The 18,007-nt window shown below is 36.7% G+C and overlaps 1 protein-coding gene and 1 long non-coding RNA gene across 3 annotated transcripts; both read right to left on the reverse strand.

Moving 5' to 3' along the window:
• Nucleotides 1-3,061: 3,061 nt before the first annotated feature.
• On the reverse strand, nt 3,062-5,490 carry LOC141717318 (uncharacterized). Of its 2 annotated transcripts, XR_012573574.1 has the most exons (5): nt 5,398-5,490; nt 4,772-4,973; nt 3,546-3,670; nt 3,295-3,459; nt 3,062-3,165 (listed from the first exon to the last, which is right to left on the reverse strand). It is a non-coding gene; the product is annotated as an uncharacterized LOC141717318 (long non-coding RNA). The 2 variants fall into 2 exon arrangements; XR_012573573.1 differs by lacking the exons at nt 4,772-4,973; nt 5,398-5,490 and having other exon boundaries at nt 3,546-3,938.
• Nucleotides 5,491-7,655: 2,165 nt separating this feature from the next.
• Nucleotides 7,656-10,489, reverse strand: LOC141717320 (putative nucleoredoxin 1-1). Its single transcript, XM_074519403.1, has 2 exons — nt 10,346-10,489; nt 7,656-9,623 (listed from the first exon to the last, which is right to left on the reverse strand). The coding sequence occupies exons 1-2, from the start codon at nt 10,421-10,423 to the stop codon at nt 8,616-8,618; spliced, it is 1,086 nt and encodes a 361-aa protein (XP_074375504.1). The 5' UTR covers nt 10,424-10,489; the 3' UTR covers nt 7,656-8,615.
• Between the last annotated feature and the right edge of the window lie 7,518 nt (nt 10,490-18,007).

Raw genomic sequence — 18,007 nt, forward strand, 5'->3', positions numbered from 1 at the left:
GACACAATCCTATCCAAGAATAAGAGGAACAATCCGGGCAAAGCAAAAGCAACTCAAGAAGACAATGCAGGGGTCGAGATCTTATCTTCAAGTGCTGAGAGGTATTTATCGAAGGACCTTATATTCAACATACTCTCTCGCACTTGTGTCATTTCGCTGTTCAGATGTAAATCTGTTTGTAAGTTATGGCATTCTATCATTTCAACACCTAAATTCCACATTGCTCACCACCTAATTTCTGTAAATAAATTACCCTCTATTATTATGATTACTTCTAGAGTAGACGATAATGAAGGCTGTCACGCTGCCACTATTCTCTACCCCGATTCTCTCAAACACTATTCGGTGAATATCCCCTTGATGCCCCCTTTTGATTTATTACAATTTGTAAGCTCTTCTAACGGTGTTGTTTGTGTTTTTCATAACTTTAAAGCTGATTTATATCTATTAAATCCCCTAACTAGGATGTCTAAGAAACTCATGCTTCCACCTGCGGCTTTCACCATGACTGAGGAGAGGAGACATACAATATTCCACCCACCACCACGCACCCCTGTTATTGACAAACCGCACACACCCTTCACTGTTATCATCGACAACCCACGACCAGTCCTAAAAGCCTACAAATTTGAAGTTGGGTTTGGATTTGATTGTGTATCCTGTGACTTTAAGGTTTATTTCTTGAATATCAGAAAATTGATAATAAACATGTGGGTTTGGAAGCAGCGCATTTGTATTCTTCAAATTCTGATTCCTGGAGGGTCATTAAGGTCGATACTGAGTTACCAAGTTTTCTCTATTACCCCCCATCCCCTGTTTTGAGGTCTGGTCCCGTTGTTGACGGGGTTTTGTATATGGAAGGTGTGGATTTCATTATAACTTTTGATTTGCATACCGAACTGTTTGGACTGATTTCGTACCCAAGCTTTGTTCATGCAAGGAAGTCCAACGTTTTGAATTTTGAGGGCTCCGTGGCTGTGGTCCTTAAAACTGTTCCTGACGGGTCACTTGTTGAAAAGGAGCTCAGTTTGTGGACACCAATAGCAGTTTCTGGTGAGGTGGTTTGGAACAAAATGTTCACTTTTGGCATTGGTTCGGAGGAGATAGATTGGTTGTTTCTCTACTCTGGTGGCAAATCAGTTTTTTGGAAAAACTAGATTAGGAGAAATGTTGTACGACTACAGGAAGAAACAGACCAAGTACGTTGAATTCCATCTCAAAGCTTCCTCCTACGAGTTCTCAGCCACACGGAGAGCTTCCTCCCAGCTGAAGGACTCGAGGGATTCCTCCTACGTGTTCCTTTTTGTTTCTTTTTCACTGTAAGATGGTCTATTTTTAATCTATTATGGCAGGATTTATAAATTGTCACTTATTATAAAAGATTAGACATTGTGTAGATTGTGCTGGTTGCTTCATTTTTCTCACTACTGTTAATGTGATTTAATCATTCATTACTTCATTTGATTGTTGTAGAATACTTTCATGATGCAGTCGATGAGTCGAGTAGATACATTTCACGTTTCACAGCTAGAGAAGACAGTTGGTAACCACCTAGTTTCACTTACAATCCTTGAGCAACTAATGCGTGACCTGGAGATGCTTGTAGTGTCAGAGGCTGTCTTGGACGTGTACGCAGCCAGCAAGACAATTCTCTACAAGCAATTTGGTCCAAGAATAACAGGACAAGGCTGATTAGGGAAATCCTCGAGGGCCTGATTATCTAATTTGGCATTATGGGAATCATCCTATGCTTTTATTAATTTATCAGAGTGCATTGTGATTGATTGTTTTCCCTTCCTAAATGTAAAAGAGCTTGTTTATTATTCCAATTGGCGTACCTCTGTAATCAACACCAAATCTTACATTAGGGACCTTGTATTATTTTTCTAACATTTACACAAATATGAATGCATTATGCTGCTTTCTCATGAACACTGTCTGAAGGAAATACCCTATCCCTTTTATGCATTCTTTAATTTAAGAAATGTATATTGTCATTATAAATTTCCACCAGTTGCATGCTCAATTGGTAAAATCTAACCCGTCTGAATCTATGAAAATATAGTTAGCTAAGCAATCTGTCTTTGTGGGCTGGCAGTTTACTCATGTAAAACCTAGATCAGCTATTAAATCGTAGAAAACACTACTCTGCTCAAATTTTTTGTTTCTATCTTGGCTATCAGTATATTTTAACTGGAATTTTTTTGGATAAGCGGACTTCTGTTAAGAATCTTGCTTCTAAGTCACATGTTACCAGATTTCATGGATTTTGCAATATATTTTTTCTGTTATAAACAACGTTCTGATTTGACTACTTCAATTATTATGTACTTTGATGCTCATACTTGTGGCTTAAGATACTGTTTGAAATTAATAACAGTCTACATTCTTGACATACAATGCTGATCAGTCACTTTTATTGCAGTGTTGATATAAGTGAAGACAAAATTTCTGTATTTGACAATGGACCTGAGTGAAGAGAACTCTATTGTGAAATGGTAATATATGGCGGGTTTTTTAATAGAGTAATAAAGTGTTACTTGAATGTTGGTCATCAATTTCTTTCCTTTTGCCTTGACAGTGGAAAAAAAACGTAACTCTGTATTTGACATAGCATCGTGAATTGGCTTGTCCAAAGCTCAGTTTGATTAGTAGTTTTATCATCCAAAAATTTATTACAAAAAGAATATCTGACTGCAGTTTGTGAGAGTTATTAACAATAGAGGTGAAAGACTAGCGAGTGAATGCAAATAGACGGTGCTCTTGGGAAATGCTCAATAGCTGAACATACTTCTGACTGAATGTACCTGTTTTAAGAAATAGGTCTCATGTCTCAAAGACCAATTCCTGGTCATGTTTTCTATCCTTCTAGAATTAAGTTGCATGAATATTTGTCCTGTCACCTTCACTTTCTATTATCAATTCATAGAATTCATAGAGGCCAGATCAACTCCTCCAAGATACTCCCTCCGTCCTAATTATTTGTCTCTTTTGTACGTAATTTAAGGTGCATTGAACTCATAGATTTGAATTTCTATTCACAAAGCTTTAATAAAAGGAGCTCACATTTTGGAGTTGGTTTAGAGTTACATGCTCACAATCTGGTGATTCCAAATATTGTCCAGCTGTTAACTCTACGTTTCTCCCACAGTTCATGTCACAACCCTGCATTACAAGAGTGTAACATATACATTGCATCGTGAGTTGAAATCAAGAACAAATTATCAGTTGGTGCCTCATCTAAGTTTCAGCAATATTTTAACAATTAATACACAATTTAGTACTAGCACTCACCACTTTTATCTCAAGTCATTCCAACATGGGCATACTTCTGAGCAAGCACAGAGCATTTGAAATCACATACACGTCATTAAATGCAACACTACATAATTTCAGTGTCTTCAAGTTCTCCATTGTTGAGGTTAGATAATTGTGAAAAGTTAAACCTGGATCCAAAAACTATGTATGTACATTATTAAATTAAAACACAAGAGACATATTTTAATTTAAGAAAAGGAAAGAAATCTAATTTGTTAAACTTTTACCCAGAGGCTGATGATATTGCCCTTAAGAGTTTCAATGCTAGGCATATCACCAAGAAGCCTGCGTAGGTTGAAGCTTTTCTTTATATCGGTACAAGGGTTGTAATCCTGAGCATAATGCTTAAACACTGACACAAGCAATACACCGAAATTATTGCCAAAATAACAGCCCAAGGAACGGTCTGATGCGAGTGATAAATAACAGACAATGAGCCTGAGAGTACGAGTAGAGCAACTACCAAAGAAATCAAGAAAAACAACTCGGGCCCAAAAACAAATTCCAGCAATAACAAAACCCAGCCAAAACCCCAGACAGAAGTCACACCACGAGAAACTTTGCACGAACAACTCCCCTATTCTGCAGACTTCGCTCGAAGTTACAACAGCACCACCACTTGAAACTACAGCATCACGACTTCGAAGCGAAACTCCACACTGAAAACGAGCAAAACCTCTCCAGCATTCGAAAAAAATCAGACCCTCTACACGACCTGCAACAGCACTACAGAACCCTCTAAACCTTCAGACCTAAAAACCTGCAAAATAAAACCCCCACTCCAGACAGAATCCACACCTCGGGCACTCCCCATGTCCCAAAACCACCCAAAACTCTGATCTACTACAACCCAGCATCGAAACCCCAACCACAACACCAAAACTCACTAGACCTACCCCTCAGGACAAAGCTTTTAATTACATGAAAAGAGATGAAAAAAGGGAAAATATAGTATGTAGCCTGTGCTAACCTATCAGCAAGCTAGAACACATAAACGGAGAAAACCATCAAATTCAGAATGGATGGCATACAGATAGGTGCACCTCCACATGATACTCAAAAGCTACTCACCCGTTAATGGTATGGATCCAGTATTGTAAACCTTATACGACAATAACATCCAAAATAAGTTTAATAATAATGACACCCTATTGGTGGAATATTACCAAATATGCACCTAAATTAAACTTAAGCAGTTCAGCAAAGCCATTTAAACCTAAAGAAATAGTATAAAGGGAAAATAAAAAAGCAAAAATTGTTTACTAATTACGCCTAAAAGAATTTAGATACACAATTGGCTAAATTTAGATCTCACGACCGTCCTATTATAACTTCCTTTTTTATATGTAGACACATATTATTTGAAGAGAGATAATAGAGCTAAATATATGATTTATGCTTTAAACAATCAAATTTTAAATCGATCAGAGATTCAAGGAAAATATATAGTTACCTGGGAGGCTGCCATATCAGATGCCTAAGATCCTCCTTCATAGATTTCGTTACAGCTGCAGAGCCAAGTCGAGCACACAACCATTGGTCGCTACTTTCATATAAACGCATAGGATATTTCAATTTAGTTCTTTGCTTTTTCCTTTAATTTCGTCTGTTTTTACAATACAACACCACCAAATCTGAGGGATCTGATAGGAAGCCTGGAAAAATGTGAATGAATAAACTTAATGTGGCTGTTGAATTCAATAGCATGCCTTTATGCATAACGCATTGTGGTCACAATTAGCGGCCTGAATACTTAACTAAAAAGAGATGTTCATAGGCATCCTACATAAATCAGAAAATATCTAAAAACAGAGAAGAACAAAGACGTACAAAATTAAAGATAAATTAATTATGTCATGCATCTTATAATGAACAAACAAAGCTCGGAAGAAAGTGATTATATATTTAAGGTCCAAAGAGAGTATGAGAGCTCAACATAAACTTCCATAAGATGGATAATCCGCAAAACCCAATTTATATGGAGCTCAATATAAACCTAAACCCCCACAGGATTAATATGTAAACTTAAAGATAAAATAAACACTGAAAGTAAGCATAATGATACCATGGCTATGGTACCTGGCCACTTCCTGAGAATTCCAAGGGCTGCCTGCCCATTTCCTAAGAACTGCAAGGACCTGCATACCCTCAAAATATATGCATAAAAAATTGTACACGTATACACATACATTAATTCATTGAAAAGAATTTTAAAGTAATTATACATAAAATTTGCACGATAAAATCAATTGTGTTTGAAACGGAGGGCATTTCCATTGTTTTTTTCCTTCAATATAAACCTAAACCCCCACAGGATTAATATGTAAACTTAAAGATAAAATAAACACTGAAAGTAAGTATAATGATACCATGGCTATGGTACCTGGCCACTTCCTGGGAATTCCAAGGGCTGCCTGCCCATTTCCTAAGAATTGCAACGGCCTGCATACCCTCAAAACAGATGCATCAAAAACTGTACAGGTATACACATACATTAATTCATTGAAAATAATTTTAAAGTAATTATACATAAAATTTGCACGATAAAATCAATTGTGTTTAAAACGGAGGGCATTTCCATTGTTTTTTTCCTTCGCTCTACAACTTGATTTGAATCTGATCGAGTTTGGGAGAGAGAAAGCAAAGAGTCCGAAACCAACATATATCCTATATGAAAATGGTTTTCATTTTCTTTTAATGCACTATATTGCTTTAAACTTTTCCGGCAGCCAAAAAATTCCTGTGCCAAGATAACTTAATTGTAAGTGGATCATCCAGGAACATGGAGCATCACTGATAGCAGGTTTAGTAAAGCTTTTTTCAATGTCAACTTGCCTCCTACAGAAGGTCTGCAATTATGTTTCATGTTGGTTTGTTCATATTCAATTGCTTATTACCTTGTCATCACGTAATTCAAACTGTGGTCCAAATGACCCTCTTTCTGATTTTGTATACACATGTGGGAAATAATGGAACATGAGATTAAAGGAATTTGGAAACTTGCAGCTTGGATCAAGATATTTCATGACACAATCTTTAGTATATTTAATATTTCTTCTTATTTATGCCTAAACTCTTAAAAATCTTTTATTTGTATTATCTCAAAATTTTATAAATTTACATATTTGATTTGCGGCATACATGACTAAGAGGATCCATACTGTAGCTTCTTAATCCTTTAATATTGGATCAAAGATAAATTTTTTCTTTGTTTAATATCAAGTTAACCCTTATTCTATTAGTTCAAGAATGGCTTTGTTTGAGGAGTCTGCGTAGAATGGCGTTGGTCTTATGGCTCGTGACAGCAATAAGAAGTTGCAGATTTTCCGACATCAGAGTATCATTGTCATGCAATCAAAATTTGTATATGAAACGAAATTAAATCCTTCATATGTATTTGCCAAATAATGCTCTTCTTATGTATACAGTGTTTAATAGCAAGGCCAAAGAAAAAAGCTCTAAACAGAAAACTACCAATTTAAGCGCAACTAAGCAAGCATTCCTGATAATTTGTAATGGAAGGAGCAGTAAACACAAAAATTGAGCAGAAGATACAAACCTAGAATTCTGAATCAATTTTTTGTCCTCTTCTTGCTTCTCCAGCCTACAACCCAGAATTTTTTGATGCGAGTGATTAATAACAAATAATGAGCCTGAGAGTACGAGTAGAGCAACTACCATGGCCCCCATACTCGAAAGCATCAGTGAGCGCCGTCCGACTTTGTCTAGCAAAAATGTTGATATCAGAGCAAAAATAGTTTTGCAGATTCCAATACCTATGGTGGCGAGTAGCTTGTGGTCATCTCTCTTTATCCCAGCCTTCTCAAAAATTCGAGGACTGTACAAAACAACAGCATCAACACCTATGACCAAGTATTACAGCTAAAACCATTTAGAATCTGTCAAGCTCGAATAAGTGTGTCATATCTTTTGTAACCCCATAACTTGAGTTTGTCCAATAGATCCTTATTTAAAATCACTTTGCACTCCCATTTAAAATTTATGCATGCCTTCAAGGGAAATCCCCCTAATCATGAGCTCTGAAAATTAAGTAAAAAAACGAACCAAGATATGCATGAATATCTTTATATTAGTATAAAATCAAAGCAAAAACAGCTCAGTTTGTGCTACCCTGTTTTGGTTTTTGTAAAGGATTTTTTTTTGGGTAAATGAGGTCGAGCCTCGTAAAATCTAATAGACTAAAAGAATATACAAAGAGTTTGAACTAGCCACAAAGAAGACTTGAAACAAAACTCCAAGAATTCTAAGGACTAGCTTGAGAAAGAGAAAAACACTAACTTAAAAATAAAGCTAGTCTAAGCAAATAGACCAGCAAATTAAACAAGCAAAAGGCAGCATTCCAAAAGAGACCATGACATTCCAAATTAAACACCAGGAGAAAATTGCCAACTCCCAGCCAATAGATGAAATCCACGCAGCACTACCTATGCCTCCCATCCAAGAAGAGAAAAACATGCACACTCCAAACACCAACCACACACCAATCACCAACACAAAAAACAGTCCATGAGCTCGACAAATCCAGGAAAATGCAGACAGAAAAAATCTCTATCTGCTCCCAAGGACCATGTAAATCAAACGCAGCACAGCAAAAACATAAACCTGCCATACTCCAGCAAATTCTCTACACGCAGCTCGAGACGTGAAGCACAAAAACCCAAGACCCCTGAACTGCTATAATCCAGAAATTGAACAAAGCAACAGCAGAACCCGAAGCAAAATCTTGCAGAAAAATGAAATCCCACAAAAAACATTGCACCAAATCCTCCCAGACTCGAGACAAAAATCTGCAGCAAATTGAAACCCCAGGATCGAACCACCCCCCGAAAACAGAAAGCAACCTGCAGACCCATCTGCATAGCTTCAACAGATAACACACACAAAACCAGAGAAACAGACCCTGATTCTGCAGACCCCACAGCAGCACTAAACAATACCTACGGCTTTCAAATTGCTCAGAAACCTCCGAAAACCGCAACTTAAAACTACAGCAGCTCAGCTCGAAGCGAGAAACCACAAAGAAATCAAGAAAAACAACTCGGGCCCAAAAACAGATTCAAAGAAAATATATAGTTACCTGGGAGGCTGCCATATCAGATGCCCAAAATCCTCCTTCATAGATTTCATTACAGCTGCAGAGACAAGTCAAGCACACAACCATTGGTCGCTACTTTCATATAAACGCATATACAAAAACCAGAATCCAGAATTACTTTCATCATCATTGTACACAGTACATATACAAAAACCAGAATCCAGAATTACTTTCATTATCATTATGTCATGTAGCAGTCTTCTGGGTCTGGCCCTTCATTTACACATTCTAATTTACATTTAATATTAATGTACTCTCTCACATGCAGCGAGACCTCGTTTTCCATATCTCCATCCTGATAAAAGGGAAATACCATATTTTGTCCAAGTTCAGGGTCTTTTTTCATTCTAACAATCGATCCTTCCTGATCAAATGCAATAAGTCCACAATTTGTCAGAACATCGGGCCAAACACGGTTTATATACTTCCTTGCTTCTGAGCCCTGATCAAGATGAGCATGCATAAACCATGGGAAAGATGCTACAATCTTCTTATCACGATTAATATAGACCCCCCTATAGATGTGGATAACTTCGAACTCATCGTCGGTGCCCTTCATCCTAATATACCTTGCTTTCATCTCCCTCCAAAAACTGTTAAATGTACCAGGGACGTTCTGAAATAAGATTATGATTCTCTTGCCAATATATTGTGAAAATCGAACTCGGGACCCATTTGTGTGCATAAAGACAGTGTCCAGATCCCAGAACATCTCCAGCTTTAATTTTTTTAACATTTCAAGCTCTAAATTGACAGCACTGCGAAAGCTGAACGGGTATGCTGGAGCACCATAACTCAACAATATATGAGTGCCCAACAGTTCGATGAATTTTCCATGAGGTCCAATAATCACCATCCTTGCCGGTACTGGCACTCCGAGCTCTTGGGGTTGTTGGAAAATCCTCTGCAACTTCTTACTACAATTTGTGTCGTTAAAAGGAAGTGCCAACCAAGGCATTGTCTTAATTTCATTCAAGAAAGAATCTTCAACCATGCGACCACATGTATCATCATGATGCTCGCACCAGCCGTGTGTGTATATAAGAACAATCTCAAACTCTTTCGAGTTTTCTGACAACTCTTGATAAAGCTTCTTAAGTGTCCCTGTGGTGTGTAATTCATCATGTTCATCTAGACATGGACAAAAATATAAGCCCACTGCCTTATGATCAAGACCATCGAGGGGTACCTGCCAAATTAAGTAGCATTTGTAAAGAAAGAAACCGATGTTAGTAAAAGTATGTATAGTTGAATGTACATATGAAAAAACTAGTAATACAAAACAGCATACTTGTCAAGGCATACAGAAGAACAAAGACAATAGCGAACTGCGTGGATGCCTAGGAGGTAAGGTGCCCTCCTAGTCGTCCATTAGGGGAATTAGGCGTTTTTCTATATATATAGGCGTATATATTAGATATTTATGTGCATACATTTTAATTGATTCTAACAATAATTACATTATTAATTTAAAGATTAGTCTATTTGATTGAAACAAATAGATTTTACTAACTTTTGTTTGTTTAATTTTGAGACTCTTGTTAGAAGTATGATGGTTCAATACTTGATTGTACAACTTTATAAATTTAACCACTTAAAGACGAAAATAGGCAAAATCAAATCATATATTAAAAAAAGCACACATTTACGTATAGCTGATTGCCTAAATCTCCTAATGTACGCCTAGGTGTCGCTCACCTAGACTCTGCCTAATTCGCCTAACCTAGTAGAATCAAGACGGTTGATTTCAGCCTAGACGACGACTAAGCAACGTCTTAATAACTATGCAAAACAGACAAATATCTTTATTTTTTGTTAAGAAAACAGACAAATTTGTCTGTTTTCTTAACAACAAAACAGACAAATTTCTAATATCGTTAAAATCAAAAAATGGTGATTTAGCATGCATACCTGGTCTCCATTGTTGTTGACGAGATAATCACGTTCAGGAGTGGCCAAGAGTTTTTGAATGGAAAGAGGCTGCTGCATAAGTAAATTATCTTCCGAATTGATGGATTGTATTCTTTCGTTGGTAAAAGGATAAGCAGCAGCTCCGTACCTGAGAAACAAAGGGTCGGCATCATATTGCAAAACAAAACCTGTTGGGTCAATGATTACAGAACAAGGCATTCTGTGATAATTGTTAAACAGGTTTTCAAGGCATTTCCTGCATTCTAAATCTGAAAACGGAATGGCAGGCCATGGCATTGTGGAAAACATTTTCATAAAAATTTGATGAGGATCGGGAGAAAAATGATCATTAATTGCAACAAGGACGATCTCGAAATCACCTTTGGGCTGTAACTTATGTATATCCACCAAGTGTTTTGACACTGTGCCCAAATCGTCGTAATAAGCTGCGAGTGTCATAAAATATAAAACAACAAACTTGCCTGACAGATCCTTGGCCTTAACCCGCTGTTGGTTGGATTTGATAAGAAAATTCCTTTTTTTGGTGAATAAAAGGGCCGACAAATCGACTGTATCACCAATTTTAATAATGTTGCAACTAGTATTGTGCACCTTGTCTGTTTTTGCTTTGCCCGGATTGTTCCTCTTATTCTTGGATAGGATTGTGTCCTGGTCACAATTCATCTTTCTTTTCTAACATATCGGATGGCCTTATACACATCATCATTATTTTTACTACTGGATGATGATGATGATTTGTTATGATGTTGTTCTCTAGTCGTATAGTTGAGCATCTTTTTGTTGCGCCTCTTGTTCCTATTAAGAGAAGTTAAATGGTTCCTCTTTCTCTTATTAGATGATGATGATGATGATTGGTTCCTCTTTCTCTTATTAGATGATGATGATGATGATTTAGTGTAAAGATTAGATATCTTCTCCTCTTCTCTTCTTGTTTAGACATATTGTTCATCTTCCTCTTCTTCTTCTTCACAACGGCACAACGGATTGAGGTCCCCAAATCACTCCACATCTTCCTCTTGTTGTTGATGGGTGATGATTTTGATTTATTCTTCCCTCCTCCTCGACAACATCATCATCATCATCATGTTTACACAAAATCCACTTTCCAGCAGGAGGATCCATCGATTGATTGAGTTTAATTTTGATATCTGAATTATTCTGGGTTTTACTTGTTGTGTGTCTTGCCACAAATCTTCCTTTGCTGTGTATATATATATAGGCTTCAGGTCGTTTATCTTCTACTGCCTGTATACTTCCTATTGGGCCGCCCAACCCTTTTTCGGGCTTTGTTTCCAAATATTTATTTATTTAGTTTTCAAAATACTATTTTTTAGTTTTAAAACTAAATAAAATAATATTTTTTTAAAACTAAATAAAATAATATTTTATTGTATTCATAAATAAAAATATGGTGTTGTTGAATAATAGTAGAATAATAAATTATATTTTATTTATGATCGTACTAAGACCAGTCCCCTCTATAATAATTTTTCTTCTTCTACTATTATTCAAACACCTATATATCATATCATATCACCTATATAATATATAATATTTTTGAAAACTAAATAAATAAATATTTGGAAACAAAGCCGGAAAAAGGGTTGGGGGCCCAATAGGAAGTATACAGGCAGAGTAGAAGATAAACGACCTGAAGCCTATATATATAACACAGCAAAGGAAGATTTGTGGCAAGACACACACAACAAGTAAAACCCAATAATTCAGATATCAAAATTAAACTCAATCAATCGATGGATCCTCCTGCTGGAAAGTGGATTTTTGTGTAAACATGATGATGATGATGATGTTGTCGAGGAGGAGGGGAAGAATAATAAATCAAAACTCACCCCTCAACAACAAGAGGAAGATGTGGAGTGATTTGGGGACCTCAATCCGTTGTGCCGTTGTGAAGAGAAGAAGAAGGGAAGATGAACAATATGTCTAAACAGAAGAAGAAGAGGAGAAGATATCTCTTTACATAAATCATCATCTCATCATCTAATAAGAGAAAGAGGAACCAATCATCATCATCATCATCTAATAAGAGAAAGAGGATACCATTTAACTTCTTTATAGGAACAAGAGGCGCAACAAAAAGATGCTCAACTATACGACTAGAGAACAACATCATCAAATCATCATCATCATCCAGTAGTAAAAATAATGATGATGTGTATAGGCCATCCGATATGTTAGAAAGACGAAAGATGAATTGTGACCAGGACACAATCCTATCCAAGAATAAGAGGAACAATCCGGGCAAAGCAAAAACAGACAAGGTGCACAATACTAGTTGCAACATTATTAAAATTGGTGATACAGTCGATTTGTCGGCCCTTTTATTCACCAAAAAAAGGAATTTTCTTATCAAATCCAACCAACAGCGGGTTAAGGCCAAGGATCTGTCAGGCAAGTTGTTGTTTTTATTTTATTGACACTCGCAGCTTATTACGACGATTTGGGCACAGTTGTCAAAACACTGGTGGATATACATAAAAGTTACAGCCCAAAGGTGATTCGAGATCGTCCTTGTTGCAATTAATGATCATTTTTCTCCGATCCTCATCAAATTTTTATGAAAATGTTTTCCACAATGCCATGGCTGCCATTCCGTTTTCAGATTTAGAATGCAGGAAATGCCTTGAAAACCTGTTTAACAATTATCACAGAATGCCTTGTTCTGTAATCATTGACCCAACAGGTTTTGTTTTGCAATATGATGTCGACCCTTTGTTTCTCAGGTACGGAGCTGCTGTATCCTTTTACCAACGAAAGAATACAATCCATCAATTCGGAAGATAATTTACTTATGCAGCAGCCTCTTTCCATTCAAAAATCTTGGCCACTCCTGAACGTGATTATCTCGTCAACAACAATGGAGACCAGGTATGCATGCTAAATCACCATTTTTTGATTTTAACGATATTAGAATTGTTGTTTTGTTGTTAAGAAAACAGACAAATTTGTCTGTTTTCTTACAAAAAATAAGATATTGTCTGTTTTGCATAGTTATTAAGACGTTGCTTAGTCGTCGTCTAGGCTGAAATCAACCGTCTTGATTCTACTAGGTTAGGCGAATTAGGCAGAGTCTAGGTGAGCGACACCTAGGCGTACATTAGGAGATTTAGGCAATCAGCTATACGTAAAGTGTGCTTTTTTTTAATATATGATTTGATTTGCCTATTTTCGTTTAAGTGGTTAAATTTATAAAGTTGTACAATCAAGTATTGAACCATCATACTTCTAACAGAGTCTCAAAATTAAAAAAACAAAAGTTAGTAAAATCTATTTGTTTCAATCAAATAGACTAATCTTTAAATTAATAATGTAATTATTGTTAGAATCAATTAAAATGTATGCACATAAATATCTAATATATACGCCTATATATATAGAAAAAACGCCTAATTCCCCTAATGGACGACTAGGAGGGCACCTTACCTCCTAGGCATCCACGCAGTTCGCTATTGTCTGTTCTTCTGTATGCCTTGACAAGTATGCTGTTTGTATTACTAGTTTTTTCATATGTACATTCAACTATACATACTTTTACTAACATCGGTTTCTTTCTTTACAAATGCTACTTAATTTGGCAGGTACCCCTCGATGGTCTTGATCATAAGGCAGTGGGCTTATATTTTGTCCATGTCTAGATGAACATGATGAATTACACACCACAGGGACACTTAAGAAGCTTTATCAAGAGTTGTCAGAAAACTCGAAAGAGTTTGAGATTGTTCTTATATACACACACGGCTGGTGCGAGCATCATGATGATACATGTGGTCGCTGGTTGAAGATTCTTTCTTGAATGAAATTAAGACAATGCCTTGGTTGGCACTTCCTTTTAACGACACAAATTGTAGTAAGAAGTTGCAGAGGATTTTCCAACAACCCAAGAGCTCGGAGTGCCAGTACCGGCAAGGATGGTGATTATTGGACCTCATGGAAAATTCATCGAAACTGTTGGGCACTCATATATTGTTGAGTTATGGTGCTCCAGCATACCCGTTCAGCTTTCGCAGTGCTGTCAATTTAGAGCTTGAAATGTTAAAAAAATTAAAGCTGGAGATGTTCTGGGATCTGGACACTGTTTATGCACACAAATGGGTCCCGAGTTCGATTTTCACAATATATTGGCAAGAGAATAATAATCTTATTTCAGAACGTCCCTGGTACATTTAACAGTTTTTGGAGGGAGATGAAAGCAAGGTATATTAGGATGAAGGGCACCGACGATGAGTTCGAAGTTATCCACATCTATAGGGGGGTCTTATTAATCGTGATAAGAAGATTGTAGCATCTTTCCCATGGTTTATGCATGCTCATCTTGATCAGGGCTCAGAAGCAAGGAAGTATATAAAGTTGTTGGCCCGATGTTCTGACAAATTGTGGACTTATTGCATTTGATCAGGAAGGATCGATTGTTAGAATGAAAAAAGACCCTGAACTTGGACAAAATATGGTATTTCCCTTTTATCAGGATGGAGATATGGAAAACGAGTCTCGCTGCATGTGAGAGAGTACATTAATATTAAATGTAAATTAGAATGTGTAAATGAAGGGCCAGACCCAGAAGATGCTACATGACATAATGATAATGAAAGTAATTCTGGATTCGGTTTTTGTATATGTACTGTGTACAATGAGATGAAAGTAAATTCTGGATCTGGTTTTTGTATATGCGTTTATATAAAGTAGCGACCAATGGTTGTGTGCTTGACTTGTCTCTGCAGCTGTAATGAAATCTATGAAGGAGGATTTTGGGCATCTGATATGGCAGCCTCCCAGGTAACTATATATTTTCTTTGAATTGTTTTTGGGCCCGAGTTGTTTTTCTTGATTTCTTTGTGGTTTCTCGCTTCGAGCTGAGCTGCTGTAGTTTTAAGTTGCGGTTTTCGGAGGTTTTGAGCAATTGAAAGCCGTAGGTATTGTTTAGTGCTGCTGTGGGGTCTGCAGAATCAGGGTCGTTTCTCTGGTTTTGTGTGTGTTATCTGTTGAAGCTATGCAGATGGGTCTGCAGGTTGCTTTCTGTTTTCGGGGGGTGGTTCGATCCTGGGGTTTCAATTTGCGCAGATTTTGTCTCGAGTCTGGGAGGATTGGTGCAATGTTTTTTGTGGGATTTCATTTTTCTGCAAGATTTGCTTCGGGTTTGCTGGTTGCTTTGTTCAATTTCTGGATTATAGCAGTTCAGGGGTCTTGGGTTTTTGTGCTTCACGTCTCGAGCTGCGTGTAGAGAATTGCTGGAGTATGGCAGGTTTATGTTTTGCTGTGCTGCGTTTGAACATGGTCCCTTGGGAGCAGATAGAGATTTTTCTGTCTGCATTTTCCTGGATTGTCGAGCTCATGGACTGTTTTTTGTTGGGTGATTGGTGTGTGGTTGGTGTTTGGAGTGTGCATGTTTTTTCTCTTCTGGATGGGAGGCATAGGTAGTGCTGCGTGGATTTCATCTATTGGCTGGGAGTGGCAATTTTCTCCTGGTGTTTAATTGGAATGTCATGGTCTCTTTTGGAATGCTGCCTTTTGCTGTTTAATTGCTGGTCTATTTGCTTAGACTAGCTTTATTTGTTAAGTTAGTGTTTTCTCTTTCTCAAGCTAGTCCTTAGAATTCTTGGAGTTTTGTTTCAAGTCTTCTTTGTGGCTAGTTCAAACTCTTTGTATATTCTTTTAGTCTATTAGATTTTACGAGGCTCGACCTCATTTACCCAAAAAAAAATCCTTTACAAAAAACAAAACAGGGTAGCACAAATGAGCTGTTTTGCTTTGATTTTATACTAATATAAAGATATTCATGCATATCTTGGTTCGTTTTTTACTTAATTTCAGGAGCTCATGATTAGGGGGATTTCCCTTGAAGGCATGCATAAATTTAAATGGGAGTGCAAAGTGATTTTAAATAAGGATTATTGGACAAACTCAAGTTATGGGGTTACAAAAGATATGACACACTTATTCGAGCTTGACAGATTCTAATGGTTTTAGCTGTAATACTTGGTCATAGGTGTTGATGCTGTTGTTTGTACAGTCCTCGAATTTTTGAGAAGGCTGGGATAAAGAGAGATGACCACAAGCTACTCGCCACCATAGGTATTGGAATCTGCAAAACTATTTTTGCTCTGATATCAACATTTTGCTAGACAAAGTCGGACGGCGCTCATGATGCTTCGAGTATGGGGGCCATGGTAGTTGCTCTACTCGTACTCTCAGGCTCATTATTTGTTATTAATCACTCGCATCAAAAAATTCTGGGTTGTAGGCTGGAGAAGCAGAAGAGGACAAAAAATTGATTCAGAATCTAGGTTTGTACTTCTGCTCAATTTTGTGTTTACTGCTCCTTCCATTACAAATTATCAGGAATGCTTGCTTAGTTGCGCTTAAATTGGTAGTTTTCTGTTTAGAGCTTTTTCTTTGGCCTTGCTATTAAACACTGTATACATAGAAGAGCATTATTTGGCAAATACATATGAAGGATTTAATTTCGTTTCATATACAAATTTGATTGCATGACAATGATACTCTGATGTCGGAAATCTGCAACTTCTTATTGCTGTCACGAGCCATAAGACCAACGCCATTCTACGCAGACTCCTCAAACAAAGCCATTCTTGAACTAATAGAAAGGGTTAACTGATATTAAACAAAGAAAAAATTATCTTTGATCCATATTAAAGGATTAAGAAGCTACAGTATGGATCCTCTTAGTCATGTATGCCGCAAATCAAATATGTAAATTTATAAAATTTGAGATAATACAAATAAAAGATTTTAAGAGTTAGGCATAAATAAGAAGAAATATTAAATATACTAAAGATTGTGTCATGAAATATCTTGATCCAAGCTGCAAGTTTCCAAATTCCTTTAATCTCATGTTCCATTATTTCCCACATGTGTATACAAAATCAGAAAGAGGGTCATTGGACCACAGTTGAATTACGTGATGACAAGGTAATAAGCAATTGATATGAACAAACCAACATGAAACATAATTGCAGACCTTCTGTAGGAGGCAAGTTGACATTGAAAAAGCTTTACTAAACCTGCTATCAGTGATGCTCCATGTTCCTGGATGATCCAACTTACAATTAAGTTATCTTGGCACAGGAATTTTTTGGCTGCCGGAAAAGTTTAAAGCAATATAGTGCATTAAAAGAAAATGAAAACCATTTCATATAGGATATATGTTGGTTCGGACTCTTTGCTTTTCTCTCCCAAAACTCGATCAGATTCAAATCAAGTTGTAGAGCGAAGGAAAAAAAACAATGGAAATGCCCTCCGTTTTAAACACAATTGATTTTATCGTGCAAATTTTATGTATAATTACTTTAAAATATTTTCAATGAATTAATGTATGTGTATACTGTACAGTTTTGATGCATCGTTTTGAGGGTATGCAGGCCGTTGCAATTCTTAGGAAATGGGCAGGCAGCCCTTGGAATTCCCAGGAAGTGGCCAGGTACCATAGCCATGGTATCATTATATTACTTTCAGTGTTTTTTATCTTTAAGTTTACATATTAATCTGTGGGGGTTAGGTTTATATTGAAGGAAAAAAACAATGGAAATGCCCTCCGTTTCAAACACAATTGATTTTATCGTGCAAATTTTATGTATAATTACTTGTTTAAAATTCTTTTCAATG

The sequence above is a fragment of the Apium graveolens genome, chromosome 4 (genome assembly GCF_009905375.1).
Source record: "Apium graveolens cultivar Ventura chromosome 4, ASM990537v1, whole genome shotgun sequence".
NCBI lineage: Eukaryota > Viridiplantae > Streptophyta > Magnoliopsida > Apiales > Apiaceae > Apium > Apium graveolens.

Coding starts and splice junctions, on each gene's coding strand:
- LOC141717320 (XM_074519403.1), bottom strand. CDS start 10,423: ATGCAGCAGCCTCTTTCCATTCAAAAACTCTTGGCCACTCCTGAACGT. Junction 9,624..10,345: donor TCAACAACAATGGAGACCAG/GTATGCATGCTA, acceptor TTAATTTGGCAG/GTACCCCTCGATGGTCTTGA.